At 57.2% G+C, this 15,211-nt stretch overlaps 1 protein-coding gene across 4 annotated transcripts in view; it reads left to right on the top strand.

The window, feature by feature from the left end:
* cadm4 (cell adhesion molecule 4) overlaps window positions 1–15,211 on the top strand; it is a 92,017-nt gene that overhangs the window by 18,838 nt on the left and 57,968 nt on the right. Inside the window, exon 1 of one of the 4 annotated variants that reach the window (XM_052045515.1) lies at window positions 10,970–11,226. The exons of 2 other annotated variants lie outside the window; for them this stretch is intronic. In XM_052045515.1, coding sequence (XP_051901475.1) covers window positions 11,181–11,226 — 46 coding nt within the window. In that variant the 5' untranslated portion in view covers window positions 10,970–11,180. Of the gene's footprint in view, window positions 1–10,969; window positions 11,227–15,211 lie in introns of those variants that run through there. One more of the 4 variants, XM_052045513.1, reaches the window with a different exon arrangement.

Below are 15,211 nucleotides of genomic sequence, written 5' to 3'. Positions count from 1 at the left end.
AGGTGGTCACAGTGTTGTTAAACTGTTGTGCCGGTCGGTTCAAGAACCGAATGGTTGAAGGGAAGTCCCTGAACCTGGTGGTGTGGGGACTTCAGGCTTCTGCACCTCCTGCCCGACGGGAGCTGCGAGCAGACGGCACGGCCCGGATGGTGGGGGGATCTTTGATGACGGATGTCGCCTTCTTGGAAGGGTGTCACTGAGCTGGAGAGGGGGCAGAAACGATTCACGGGGACGTTCCTGGGACTGGAGGGCTCGAGTTATAAGGAGAGGCTGGACAGGCTGGGAGACTGAGGGGTGACCTTATGGAGGTTTATAAAACCACGAGGGGCATAGATAAGGTGGACGGCCACAGTCTTTTCCCCAGGTTACAGGTTTAAAGTGAGGGGGAGAGATTTAAAGGGGGTAAGTTTTTCACCCAGAGGGTGGTCCGTACGTGGAACGAGCTGCCAGAGGAAGTGGGTGAGGCAGGGACATTAACAACACTCGGACAGGTCCCTGGATGGGAAAGGTTCAGAGGGATATGGGCCAAATGGGACTGGCTGGGTCAGTATGGATGAGTTGGGCCGAAGGGTCTGTTTCCAGGATCTGTGACTCAGTGAATCAGAGTCCCCGCCCCTGTCTGCCTAATCTCTCCTCGGGACAACCCCCCACCGTCCCAGGGATCGATCCGGTGACCCTTCACCCCTCCCCTTCCTCGGTGGGGAGTCCGTCCTTCCTTAGGGAGGGAGACCAGACGGTGCACAGTATTCTGGGGCCGTCTCCCCAGGGCCATGGAGCCGGAGCGAGGCATCTGCGCCCCCAGACCCAACCCCTCAGCCAGCGCAGGCTTCCTGTGGCTCTTGTTGTTTCCTTCTTGTGGCATCTTACCAAGAGAGTCTCGGCTGAGAGGGAAGTGTGTGTGTGTGTGTGTGTGTGAGATAGGTGTGTGTGTGTTTGTCTCTGTGTTTGAGTCTCTGTGTGTACAGACACACACAGGCAGGCACGGTGGTGTGGCAGTTACAGCGCCAGTGACCCGGGTTCAATTCCGGCCGCTGTCTGTAAGGAATGTGTACGTTCTCCTCGTGTCTGCGTGGGTTTCCTCCGGGTGCTCCAGTTTCCTCCCACATTACAAAGACGTACGGGTTAGGAAGTTGTGGGCATGCTATGTTGGTGCAGGAAGCGTGGCGACACTTGCGGGCTGCCCCCAGAACACTCTACGCAAAAGATGTATTTCACTGTGTGTTTCGATGTACGTGTGGCTAATAAAGATATCGGGGTGCCTGTGAGTGTGTGTGTGCATGCACAACTCTCTGAATGACTGAGTCTGTGTGTTTGTGCACCTGTGTTGGCTCTGTGTGTGTGTGTCTCTGTTTGAGTGTGTGTGTGTATTTGTATGTTCTGATACTTGTTCTACCGCTCGCAATCACTGTTCCGTTTGGTTGACGGACACTGTTAGGAGTTGTGTGTGTGTGTGTGTGTGTGTACGCACGTGAGTGTATGTACACAGATCTATGAATGACTGTGTGTGTGCCTGTGTTGGTTCTGTGTGTGTTTGTCTCTGTGTGTGGGTGTGTATGTGAGTATGTGTGTGTGTCTGTGAGGGTATGAGCGTGTGTGAGTGTGTGTGTGTGATTCTGTGTGTGAGTGTGTGTGTGTGGATGAACACTGAGAATGTGGGTGTGCAGATGAGGTGCAGTGGGAGGGGGGTTGGGAGAGGGTGCAGGGCTGTCTGGGCAGGCTCAGAGTGCCGAGCCAGTGTGGTTTGGGTGTGGGGGGTGGGTGGGGTGGCGGAAGAGGGGAGCGGTCAGCAATCCCAGTGTGAAAGTGCCAAGCAGATGGTGTGTGCTGGGTGTGAGCTGGCTGACGGTGTGTGCTGGGTGTGATCTGGCTGACGGTGTGTGCTGGGTGTGAGCTGGGTGTGAGCTGGCTGACGGTGTGAACTGGCTGATAGTGTGAGCTGGGTGTGAGCTGGCTGACGGTGTGTGCTGGGTGTGAGCTGGCTGACGGTGTGAGCTGGCTGATGGTGTGTGCTGGGTGTGAGCTGGCTGACGGTGTGAGCTGGGTGTGTGCTGGGTGTGAGCTGGCTGACGGTGTGAGCTGGGTGTGAGCTGGCTGACGGTGTGTGCTGGGTGTGAGCTGGCTGACGGTGTGTGCTGGGTGTGAGCTGGCTGACGGTGTGTGCTGGGTATGAGCTGGCTGACGGTGTGAGCTGGCTGACAGTGTGTGCTGGGTGTGAGCTGGCTGACAGTGTGTGCTGGGTGTGAGCTGGCTGACGGTGTGTGCTGGGTGTGAGCTGGCTGACGGTGTGTGCTGGGTGTGAGCTGGCTGACGGTGTGAGCTGGCTGACGGTGTGTGCTGGGTGTGAGCTGGCTGACGGTGTGAGCTGGCTGACGGTGTGAGCTGGGTGTGTGCTGGGTGTGAGCTGGCTGACGGTGTGTGCTGGGTGTGAGCTGGCTGACGGTGTGAGCTGGCTGACGGTGTGAGCTGGGTGTGTGCTGGGTGTGAGCTGGCTGACGGTGTGGGCTGGGTGACAGTGTGGGCTGGGTGTGAGCTGGCTGACGGTGTGAGCTGGCTGACGGTGTGTGCTGGGTGTGAGCTGGCTGACGGTGTGAGCTGGGTGTGAGCTGGCTGACGGTGTGAGCTGGCTGACGGTGTGTGCTGGGTGTGAGCTGGCTGACGGTGTGAGCTGGGTGTGAGCTGGCTGACGGTGTGAGCTGGCTGACGGTGTGAGCTGGGTGTGTGCTGGGTGTGAGCTGGCTGACGGTGTGTGCTGGGTGTGATCTGGCTGACGGTGTGTGCTGGGTGTGAGCTGGCTGACAGTGTGAGCTGGCTGACGGTGTGAGCTGGGTGTGGGCTGGGTGACGGTGTGGGCTGGGTGACAGTGTGGGCTGGGTGTGAGCTGGCTGACGGTGTGAGCTGGCTGACGGTGTGTGCTGGGTGTGAGCTGGCTGACGGTGTGAGCTGGGTGTGAGCTGGCTGACGGTGTGAGTTGGCTGACGGTGTGAGCTGGCTGACGGTGTGTGCTGGGTGTGAGCTGGCTGACGGTGTGAGCTGGCTGACGGTGTGAGCTGGCTGACGGTGTGTGCTGGGTGTGAGCTGGCTGACGGTGTGAGCTGGCTGACGGTGTGAGCTGGGTGTGTGCTGGGTGTGAGCTGGCTGACGGTGTGAGCTGGCTGACGGTGTGAGCTGGGTGTGAGCTGGGTGTGTGCTGGGTGTGAGCTGGCTGACGGTGTGAGCTGGCTGACGGTGTGAGCTGGGTGTGAGCTGGCTGACGGTGTGAGCTGGGTGTGGGCTGGGTGACGGTGTGGGCTGGGTGACGGTGTGGGCTGGGTGTGAGCTGGCTGACGGTGTGAGCTGGCTGTGAGCAGCAGTGTCAGGGACTGAGTCAACAGCGGAAGTGAACACTGAGTGAGAGTGAAAGAGGGAAGTGTGATCGCACAGGGGAACTGAGATGTCCCCTTCCCTGAAAAACATCAGGGAACCGAGCAGTGATCTGTTTCCCAGTAGGGGCAGCGGAGGGGGGAACCAGCGGGTGGTGGTGTTCCACAAGCACCCCCCGCCCCCCAACCCCCCAACCCTGCTGCCCCCCGTCCCTCCGGGCGGGAGAGGTGGGGGGTTCGGGAGGTGCTGTCAGAGTAGCCCGGGCAAGTGACCGCGGTGCGTTCTGTAGACGGTGCACACTGCGGCCGCTGTGGGCCGGTGCTGGCGGGAGGGGGGGGTTTGGGGGGAGAGGGAGTGCCGATGGAGCGGGCTGCTCTGTCCTGGACGGTGTCGAGCTTCTTGAGAGTTGCTGGAGCCGCCCTCACCCAGGGAGGTGGGGGGTGTCTCGTCACACTCCTGACATGTAGATGGGGGACAGGTAATGTGGCGGATGTGGAGTGCACGGACTAACCCCACCCAGGGAAGTGAGGAGTGTCCCGTCACACTCCTGACGTGTTGACGGGGGAGAGACCTTGGGGTGTCAGGAGGTGAGTCACTCCCTGCAGGATCCCCACCCCCTGACCTGCTCCAGTAGCCATGGTGTTTCTGTGGCCGGTCCGGTTGAGTTTCTGGTCAGCGGTGACCCCCCCCCCCCCGCCCCTCACCCCCGGATTGTTGGGGGTCTGGGCAATGGGAACACCACTGAATGTCGAGGGGGGGTGGTGAGACTCCCTCCTGTGGGAGACAGTCACTGGTGAGGAGGCTGTGCAGCGGTGCCGGGGGGGGACCGGGGGGGGGGGGAGTGTTCCTGCCACATCCTGACACCCTGCCCACAGGTGGTGTCCCTCATCACCGTCAGGAACGGAGCAATGTGGGTTGTGGAGATCTTTCACGACACTGATCTGGCAAGTGAGCACCGTGACCCCATCCAAGCAACCTATGTGCCAAGAGAACAGCAATAAAGGCGTCTTTGTACAGGCCAAGGCAGCTCATTTTTACCCTTCACGTTACTCGGCTCCCACTGCTGTCAGCACCTCCAATTCCCCGCTCAACCACACGCAATGAGCTGGGAGATCTCAATTCACTTAAAACAGCAGCTGTAAATCTCTGTCCCCTCACTGTCAGCAGGGATCATTCGTGGCTGCCTGAAATATCAGGGGTTTACATTTCAGGGACAGGGAGTCAACTCCCTCCGCACCGTCCCATCACACACTTCCGGAGTGAGACACAGGGTGAAGCTCCCTCCGCACCGTCCCATCACACACTCCCGGGGTCAGACACAAGATGAAGCTCCCCTCACACCGTCCCATCACGCACTCCTGGTGTCAGACACAGGGTGAAGCTCCCCCCCACCCCCCCCGCACCATTCCATCTCTGTAAACTCCTCCAGCCCCTACAACCCTGTCTCTGTAACCCCCTCCAGATCTGAGGCCCCTTCCTACCTCTGTAACCCCTACACCCCTCCTTGATCTCCCCCCCCCACCTCCTCCAATCCCAACCTCCTCCACCAGCCCCCTCCTGCCCCCGATCCCAGCTGCCCATGTCCCAAGCTCCGGAATCCCCTCCCCCCTCCCTGCCTCTCCTCCCTCCCCAATGAAAGAGCCACGGGTGGCCTGTCCCATGGTGCTGGCACTGGGAGCAGATTTACCATCTTGCCCCTGCACAAGGCGCTGTGTAAACATTGCTTCAAGTGCTATCAGTGTTGGTTCTGTTCCTCTGCTCCCCGTGGTCGGTCAGATGGATTAGCTGCCTGCTTTGATTTATTAACTAAGGGAAGTTGTCCCAGAGACCCGAGACGGAACAAACCCCATTTCCAAATCAATGGGAGAACTGCTCGATCTGTACCCACGTTTGATTAACGCTTTGTGGTGTGTCTGTAGTACGTCGTGGCCTCTTGGGCTGACGTCTGGTGGTGCAGGGAGACCTGGTGTTGGTTCTCAGACCTTCCCCCATCCCTGTTCCTGGATACACAGACACTGAGGGAGCTGGTTCCAATCCAGCTGTGAGGAGGGAATGTCACGCTGCAGGAGGGGCGGCGAGGAGGGAGCGCCGCGCTGCGCCATGGAAGGAGAGGTGAAGAGGGAGCGCTGTGCTGTTGGAGGGGCAGCGAGGAGGGAGCACTGCGGGAGGGGCAGCGAGGAGGGAGCACCACGCTGTGGGGGGGCAGCGAGGAGGGAGCTGGGGAAATGCTCGCAATGGATTTCATCTTTGGTAAAATATCCCCGGGGAAACCGCAGAAACTCTCTGGGTTTCCCCACGCAGACTGACTGGGATCGCAGGATCGCTGCTTTGTCCGATGGTGACACCTGAGCGATGCTTTCTAATCAGAGAGTTCGATCGCCACATCGGATTCCCACAGGAATTCCACTGCTCATTTCCAGACCCATCAACGATCCCATTAATCTGCTCTCCCTGAGAGCTGGAGGGAGAGTGGGCGTGAGCTGCAGAGTGATTCAGTTACACCGCACCCCCCCTACCCCTCCCCACCCTGCGTCAGGTCCATGAACATTGTCCACTCTTCAGGGAGTGAAGTCAGTCTCCTGGTCCCCATCAGGAGACTGGCAGAGGTTAGGGAGATCAGGAAAATCACCTCCCTGCACCCCACCCCGTCTGTGACCCCCCTTCTTTCCCCAACACCCTTCCCCGTCTCTGTGACCACATCCAGCACCTACACCCCTCCCCGGTCTCTGTGACCCCCTCCGGCCCCTACCCCCCTCCCTGTCTCTGTGACCCCCTCTGGCCCCTACACCTCTCCCCATCTCCATGACCCCCTCCCTCCCCTACACCCCTCCCAACCTCTGCAACCCCCCAACACACCCCTCCTCGATCTCCTTCCCACTGCCCCCACCCCCCAATCCCGGGCGGTCTGTGTGTTGGGAAGATGTTGTCCCCAGCTGTTGTGGCCCTGTCCTGGGGAGACGTGATGTGCTCTCAGGGAGCAGGTAGTCACTCGGGTACCAGTCTCTCACTTGTACTGTTGGCGCGTCAACACCACAAGGGATTGTGGCCACTGAACAGGACATTGTTTCAAGGTTACAGATGTAAATGGGCCTCTGTTCTGCCGGGTGAAGTCCCTCAGCAACAACGCTGTCTGATTGTTTGTTGCTGAGCAGCGTGGTGACCTTTATTCACTTCAGGCCAGTGCTGGGAACAGTCACCATGAGTCTTGTGTGTTCAAGGTTCTTGTCCTAGAATGTCAGGCTGGGGGGGGTGTGGGGGAGCGCCACACCGCAGGAGGGGCGGCGAGGAGGGAGCGTCGCGCTGTGGGAGGGGCAGTGAGGAGGGAGTGTCGCGTTTATTAGCTGGACACTTATTTTTGACCTCTCTCTGGCCAGTCGAGTATTAGGGAACTGAGGCCTAGTCATGTGTTACTGTCACAAGAGTCAGAATCAGGTTCATTATCACTGACTGACATGAAACTTGATGTTTTGCGTCAGCTGTAAATGTTTATTATTGTCACACGTACTGAGGTACAGTGAAAAACTTGTCTTGCATACAGATCGTACAGATCAGTTCATTACACAGCGCATTGAGGTAGTACAGGGTAAAACAATAACAGAATGCAGAATAAAGTGTCACAGTTACAGAGAAAGTGCAGTGCAGGCAGACAATAAGGTGCAAGGGCCACGACCAGGTAGATTGTGAGGTCAAGAGTCCATCTTATTGTACTAGGGAACCGTTTGATAGTCTTATAACAGCGGGATAGAAGCTGTCCTTGAGCCTGGGGGTACATGTTCTCAGGCTTTTGTATCTTCTGCCCGATGGGAGGGGGGAGAAGAGAGAATGTCCGGGGTGGGTGGGGTCTTTGATTATGTTGGCTGCTTTACCGAGGGAGTGAGAGGTGTAGACAAAGTCCATGGAGGGGAGGCTGGTTTCTGTGATGCGCTGGGCTGTGTCCACAACTCTCTGCAGTTTCTTGCAGTCCTGGGCAGAGCAGTTGCCGTACCAAGCCGTGATGCATTGGGATAGGATGCTTTCTGTGGAGCATCGATAAAAGTCGGTGAGGGTTGGCAGGGACATGTCAAATTTATTTGGCCTCAATGCAAAGACATAAAATTACTATAAATTACAAAATAAATACATAGTGCAAAAGAGGAACAACGGGGCAGTGTTCATGGGTTCATGGACTGTTCAGAAATCTGATGGCGGAGGGGAAGAAGCTGTTCCTGAATCGTTGAGTGTGGGTCTTCAGGCTCCTGTACCTCCTCCCCGATGGTAGTAACGAGAAGAGGGCATGTCCCGGGTGGTGAGGGTCCTTAGAGAAGATGTCCTCGATGGTGGGGAGGGTTGTGCCCGTGGTGGAACTGGCTGTGACAAGATCTGTATGAGAATACTTTAGAATTCGACCTCTCTGCAAATTGCTTGCTCCATCCCTGCTCCCTGCTCAACAGGAACAATATTGGATTGATGAGTCCAACAAAGTGATTAAAAACTGCCCAGGGCTCGGAGAGATTGTGTATCAGTGTCCTGACCGGTTATATCACGGTCTGGGACGGCAATTCGAATGCGCAGGAACGTAAGAAGCTGCAGAGACTGGTGAACTCAGCCCAATACATCACGGGCACATCCCTCCCCACCATCGGTGGAATCTACAGGAGGCGCTGCCTCAAGAAGGCAATGTCCATCATCAAAGATCCCCACCATCCGGGCCGTGCCATCTTCTCACAGCTCCCGTCGGGCAGGAGGTACAGAAGCCTGAAGTCCCCACACCACCAGGTTCAGGGACAGAGACTTCCCTTCAACCATTCGGTTCTTGAACCGACCGGCACATCCCCGATCACTGCCTCAGTGCAGCAACACTGGGACCACTGGGCACTACAGTGGACTTGTTCTAGTTGTGTTCTTTCTTGTAAAAATTGGGTATAATTGATGTTTAATTTATTTTGAATGTTGTGTCTCTGATGCTCTGTGCCTGTGATGCTGCTGCAAGCATGTGTGCGTGTGTGTGTGGGTAGTGTGCACGTGTGTGTGGGCAGTGTGCACGTGTGTGTGTGGGCAGTGTGCACGTGTGTGTGTGAGAGTGTGTAGGTGCACGTGTGTGTGCACATGTGAGAGAGAGAGAGAGAGTGTGTGTGTGTGTGTGTGTGTGTGTGTAGCAGTGAACATGGACACTGGTGCTGAAGGGGTCTGACCAGTGTCCCGGGCCGGAATATTGGCAGCACGTTTTCGTTTGTCCAACTCCCTGCTCAGAACGCCCCAGACAGCGAGGTAAACATTTGCCCGGTGCTGCTGTCGGGAGCCGTGGTTACAGGAACCTCGGCTATTCCGCGGTTTAATTCAGGAGATGGGGACAGAATTTCCCCATGTGAACCATGAAGGGGTGTGGGCTCCCCCACCAACCAGGCAGAAGTCACACAAGGTACCCGAGAGGTTCACCAGGACTCTGCCTGGATTAGAGGCCATGAGCTATAAGGAGAGGTCGGACAAACTTGGGTTGTTCTCTCTGGAGCGTTGGAGGCTGAGGGGAGACCTGATAGAGGTTTATCAGATTATGAGAGGCACAGATAGACAGACAGCCGGGATCTTTTCCCAGTATTGAAATGTCTAATACCAGAGGACGTGCATTTAAGGTGAGGGGGGGAAGTTCAAAGGAGATCTGTGGGGCAAGTCTTTTACACAGAGAGCGGTGGGTGCCTGGAATGTGCTGCCAGGGGTGGGGGTGGAGGCAGATACGGTCGAGGGGTTTAAGAGGCTGGTAGACAGACACGTGGACGTGCAGGGAATGGAGGGAGACGGACCGTGTGCAGGCAGAAGGGATTTAGTTTAATTCGGCATCAAGTTCAGCACAGACACAGTGGGCCGAAGGGCCTGTTCCTGTGCTGGACTGTTGTACGTTGACATGATAAAACTAGAGGACATGGATTTAGGGTGAGGGGGAAGAGGTTTCGTGGGGGACCTTCTCCACCCAGAGAGCGGTGAGTGTCTGCAGCACACTGCTGGGGAGGGTGGTGCATGCAGGATCCCCGAGAGCAGAGTCTGGGTGGATCTCTGCAACAGAGTAGGCCGCACACCACACACCACCAGGAGGTGGGACCACCCCCCCCCCCCCACACCCGCCATCAGACCCTGCCCAATCGCTGTCTGTTCCCTCCAATAACCCGTTCCCAGTCCATCTCTCGCCCTGACAGAATCCTGCGGTTTCAATAAGGTCTCTCGTTCCAAACTCCAGAGAACACAAGGCCCAGCCTGCAGGGAGGCAAGAGAAGCTGAGTTATATAACTAGTCTAAGATTTACCCAACTGTGCACCATCCCTCACACTTTTTATTGAACACCTCCGTAAATTCGTTCTTTAATCCTGCCTCAATCCCACAAAGTGACACTATTATTTTTCAGATCTTTGGATTTGTTCATATATATAAAAAATCTTTGTGAGGCCACACCTGGAGTACTGTGTGCGGTTCTGGTCACTCAGCTATAGGAAGGGTGTCACTGAGCTGGAGAGGGGGCAGGAAAGATTCACGGGGACGTTCCCAGTACTGGAGGGCTCGAGTTATAAGGAGAGGCTGGACAGGCCGGGACTGTTTTCCTTGGAGCGAAGGAGGCTGAGGGGTGACCTTATGGAGGTTTGTAAAACCACGAGGGGTGTAGATAAGGTGGACGGCCACAGTCTTTTCCCCAGGGCGGGGGAGTCTAAAACTAGAGGGTTTGTGAGAGGGGAAAGATTTAAAGGGGCAACTTCTTCACCCAGAGGGTGGTCCGTACGTGGAACGAGCTGCCAGAGGGAGTGGGTGAGGCAGGGACATTAACAACACTCGGACAGGTCCGTGGGTGGGAAAGGTTCAGAGGGATCTGGGCCAAACGCGGGCAGATGGGACCGGCTTGGATGGGATTCTTGGTTGGCACAGACCTGTTGGGCCGAAGGGCCTGTCTCCGTGCTGTATGACTAGGTTTTTGCAGCGGTGAATCCTTTGTTTCATGGGCTCCGGCTGGACTTGCTGAGGTTTTAATCTTTTAACTTACTCTGCGTTTAAATTTCCCATTGATTTAATTAATGGAGAGTGTTGTTTGACAAACCTCAAGAGGGGTGTAGAAACAACGAGGAGGGGGGAGAGGGGGGGAATGGGAGAGGCAGGCAGAGCAATAGGCCGCAGGGAGAGACAGAAACAACAGAGAGAGGTGCAGTGGAGATGGGCGGGAGATGGGGAAGAGAGTGAGGGGGCAGGAGAGAGGGTGATGGGGATTGAAAGGTGGGATGTGGGGGGGGTGAGGTGGGAAGAGACTGTGCAATAATGAGGAGAGAGGGAGAGAGGGTCAGTCAGAGGGAGAGTGTGACCGGAGTGAGAGAGGGGGAGAGAGACGGGGTGGGGGGGAGGAGGAGAGATGGCGAGGGGGGGACGACAGAGAGAGAGGGACAGAGGGAGGGGGATAGAGGGAGAGGACAGAGAGAGAGGCGGACAAGGGGACAGAGAGAGAGGGACAGAGTGGGGGGGCAGGGGGGCAGAGAGAGAGAGGGAGAGGGAGACAGAGAGTGGACCGAGATGGTGAGGGGAGGGAGGGAGGGAGGGAGAGTCTGCCCGTCAGCTGACACATGGTGACTGCTGTGGAAAACAAGCCATGCTGAGTGCGAGGGACAGATGGGACGTCCCAGGAAGCAGCAGGTCCCGCCCACACATTGGCAGCCGGACACGGGTCACGGCGCAGTGTGTGTGGGCAGGGGCAGGAGGTCCTGCTGCCAGTCCCAGGGCAGGACGCAGAGGCACACGCTCGGCAGACGCCTCGACACCCCAGGGAGCCGGGGGTCCGGGACAGGCAGGGTCCCGCGGAGGGAGGAATAGGAACCATGTGTCGGAGAAGGGACGTCCTGGTTCTGCTGCTGCTCTGTACGGGTGAAGTGTTTGTGTGTTCACAGGCGTCGGGAGTGTTCCTGCTTCTCAGTGCCTCCTACTCCCCCCACCCCCCACTCTCTCCCCTTTCACTCCCTCCCCCCTCCCTCCCCCTTCCCCCACCTACTCTCCCCCGTCACCCCCTCCTCTGACACCCCCTCCTCTCCTCCTCCCCTCCCCCTCCCCTCTCTCCCTCTCTCCCCCTCCCCTCCCCTCTCCCCCTCCCCCCCTCCCTCCCCTTCTCTCCCCCTCCCTCCCTTCTCTCCCCTCCCCCTCCCCCTCTCTCCCTCTCTCCCCCTCCCCTCCCTCCCCTCTCTCCTCTCTCCCCCTCCCCTCCCCTCCCCTCCCCTCCCCTCTCTCCCTCTCTCCCCCTCCCTCCCCTCCCCTCCCCTCTCGCCCTCTCTCCCCCTCCCTCCCCTTCTCTCCCCTCCCCTCCCCTCTCTCCCTCTCTTCCCCCTCCCCCCACTTCTCCCCTCCTCCCCCTCCCCCTCCCCCTCCCCTCTCTCCCTCTCTCCCCCTCCCTCCCCTTCTCTCCCCCTCCCTCCCCTTCTCTCCCCACTCTCCTTCCCTCCTCCCCCTGTCCCCGCCCCCTTTCTCGCTGTCTCCGTCTCTCCCCCTTTCACTCTCCCCCCTCTCTCACCCCCCACTCTTTCCCCCTCACCCATCCTACACCCCCTCCCTCCACTCCCCTCCCCTCCCCTCCCTCCCCTTACTTTCCCCCTCCCCCTCCCCTCTCCCCCTCTCTCCCCTCTCTCCCTCTCTCCCCTCTCTCCCCTCCCCCTCCCTCCCTCCCTCCCCCTCGTCCCCTCCCACCTCTCTCCCCCCTACCCCCGTGCCCCCTCACGGTACGAGGTCTGTCTGAGGCCAGCGTTGACCGCACACAGTTGGATGTGGCTCTCCTGTGGGACATTCCCCGGTGAGCGTCCGTTTCCTCTGCCCGAACCTCCTCCTGGAGCCCACCCCAGAGCCCCCCGGATGTGAGGTGGGGGACAGGTCGAGAAAGATCCCGGCGATGAGGTGGGGTGGGGGAGGGCAGGGATTTCAGGCTGCAGATGGGCCGAGCAACCTCCTCCTGCTCCTATGTGACAGGAAGATCTGGGTGGGAGGAGAGGTGGGGGCGGGGTGGGGGGGAATGGATAGCGTCCTCCTCACTCTGCGCCCCCTCCCGCTGTGTCCCAGATGTAAGGGGGGTGCGGCCAAGCCAAGGAGGGGTGGATGGAACAGAGGGGTTGGGGCAGGCTTGTGTGGGAAGTTAACAAAATGGCTGGTCTTGTTGTCAATGGAATGTCCCCCAACTTTGGTACGTTGGCCCCAGTTGGTACCCAAGGTACCCCAAGTCACTGGCCATCGGCAGGAGTCGGTGGTGAAGAATCTGAATGCAATGTCGGGTTTCAGTTCTAGAGGAATAGAATACAAGAGCAGCGATGTGATGTTGAGGCTCTATAAGGCATTGGTCAGACCTCACTTCGAGTACTATGAACAGTTTTGCGCTCCTTATTTAAGAAAGGATGTGCTGACATTGGAGAGGGTTCAGAGAAGATTCACTAGGATGATTCCAGGAATGAGAGGGTTAACATATGAGGAACGTTTGACGGCTCTTGGGCTGTACTCCTTGGAGTTCAGAAGAATGAGGAGGAACCTCATAGAAACATTTCAAATGTTGAAAGGCCTTGACAGAGTAGATGTGGCGAAGTTGTTTCCCATGGTAGGGGAGTCTAGTACAAGAGGGCGCGACTTCAGGATTGAAGGGCGTCCATTCAGAACAGAGATGCAGAGAAATTCTTTAGCCAGAGAGCGGTGAATCTGTGGAATTTGTTGCCACTGGGCGGCTGTGGAGGCAAAGTCATTGGGGTATTTAAGGCAGAGATTGATAGGTATCTGAGTAGCCAGGGGCATTAAAGGGTGTGGTGAGAAGGTGGGGGGAGTGGGGCTAAATGGGAGAATGGATCAGCTCATGATAGAATGGCAGAGCGGACTCGATGGGCCGAATGGCCGACTTCTGCTCCTTTGTCTTATGGTCTTATGGATCTTCCAACAGCCAATGCTGGGTCTTTGGGAGCCAACAGTGGAGCAAGGGTGTAGACAGGATAGTTCGCAATCCATACACCCCTCCCCCCACGCCCTCTCTGTGTCTCGCCCCTCCTTGTATGAACGATCTGGATGAGAATGTATAAGAGACGGGTAGGTCTGCAGACAACACGCACGTGGGTGGTGTGGGAGGCAGAGAGGAACATTGTCAAAAAATCCAGGGGGATCTCGATCAGCTGGGGAAGTGGGCCCAGGAATGGCAGATGGAGTTTAATTCAGATAAGTGTGAGGTCTTGCATTTCGGGAAGTCAAACCAGGGCAGGACTTACACCGTGAACGGCAGGGCCCTGGGGAGTGCTGTAGAACAGAGAGACCCAGGGGTACAGGTACACAGTCCCCTGAAAGTGGCGTCACAGGTAGACAGGGCGGTGAAGAAGGCATTTGGCACACTCATCGGTCAGGGCACTGAGTACAGGAGTCGGGACGTGATGTCGCAGTGTACAGGACGTTGGTGAGGCCGCACTTGGAGTGCTGCGTTCAGTTCTGGTCGCCCTGTTAGAGGAAAGATGCCATTAAGCTGGAACGAGTGCAGAGGAGATTTGCTGGGACTTGAGGGACTGAGTTATGGAGAGAGGTCGGGCAGGTTGGGACTTTATTCCTTGGAGCATCGGAGACTGAGGGGTGACCTTACAGGTCTATAAAACCACGAGGGGCATCGATAGGGTGAATGCGCAGTCTTTTCCCCAGGGTTGGGGGAATCAAAGCATAGAGGTTTAGCGTGAGAGGGGAAAGATTTAAATGGGCAGGATTTTCACCCAGAGGGTGGTCCGTACGTGGAACGAGCTGCCAGAGGAAGTGGGTGAGGCAGGTACATTAACGACACTCGGACAGGTCCGTGGATGGGAAAGGTTCAGAGGGATATGGGCCAAACGCGGGTAAATGGGACTGGCTCGGATGGGAATCTTGGTCGGCACGGACTGGCTCGGCCGAAGGGCCTGTCTCCGTGCTGTGTGACTCTGTGAACAAAGATGTCGGCAAATCTCCCCCTCCGAGAAATGCCTGGAATTCCTCCCGCTTCCTACTGGAATTCCTCGGCTGCCTTGAGAAGCCGGAAGAAGGGAGGTATGCATCTGACATCCTGAGCTTGCAAGTGTTCCACCCGGTTAAACAGTGCAGAAATCCGGAACCCTCGGCACATCTTCCAGAACACAGGACAATCCAGCACAGGAACAGGCCCTTCGGCCCACCGTGTCCGTGCTGAACACGATGCTGAATTCAACTAAATCCCTTCTGCCTGCACACGGCCCGTCTCCCTCCATTCCCTGCACATCCACGTGTCTGTCTAACAGCCTCTTAAACCCCTCGATCGTATCTGCCTCCACCCCCACCCCTGGCAGCACATTCCAGGCACCCACCGCTCTCTGTGTAAAACACTTGCCCCGCACATCTCCTTTCAACTTTTTACCTCAAATGCACGCCCTCTGGTATTAGATATTTCCACCCTGGGGGAAAGATCCCGGCTGTCTACTCTATCTGTGCCTCTCGTAATCTGATAAACCTCTATCAGGTCTCCCCTCAGCCTTCGCCGCTCCAGAGAGAACAACCCAAGTTTGTCCAACCTCTCCTTATAGCTCATGGCCTCTAATCCAGGCAGTGTCCTGGTGAACCTCTCCTGCACCCTCTCCAAAGCCCCCACACCCTTCCTGTAACAGGACGACCAGAACTGCACACAATACTCCAAGTGCGTTCTCACTCAGATTTTGCAATGACTTTTTTTTAATCTTTTGGATCAAATGCAGGCAAATGGGACGAGATTGGACGGGAATCTTGGATGGGCATTGGATGGGTTGGGGTGAAGGCCCTGGTTCCATTCTGTGTGACAATGCACCAAGATACAGTTTGTTTACGTGCCATCCAGACAGATCTTTCCGTACATCAGTACATCGGAGTGGTACAGAAG

The sequence above is a fragment of the Pristis pectinata genome, chromosome 39 (assembly GCF_009764475.1).
Source record: "Pristis pectinata isolate sPriPec2 chromosome 39, sPriPec2.1.pri, whole genome shotgun sequence".
Classification (NCBI taxonomy): Eukaryota; Metazoa; Chordata; class Chondrichthyes; order Rhinopristiformes; family Pristidae; genus Pristis; species Pristis pectinata.
The sequence above is the reverse complement of the archived record's forward strand: the minus strand, read 5'-3'. Positions and strand labels throughout refer to the sequence as shown.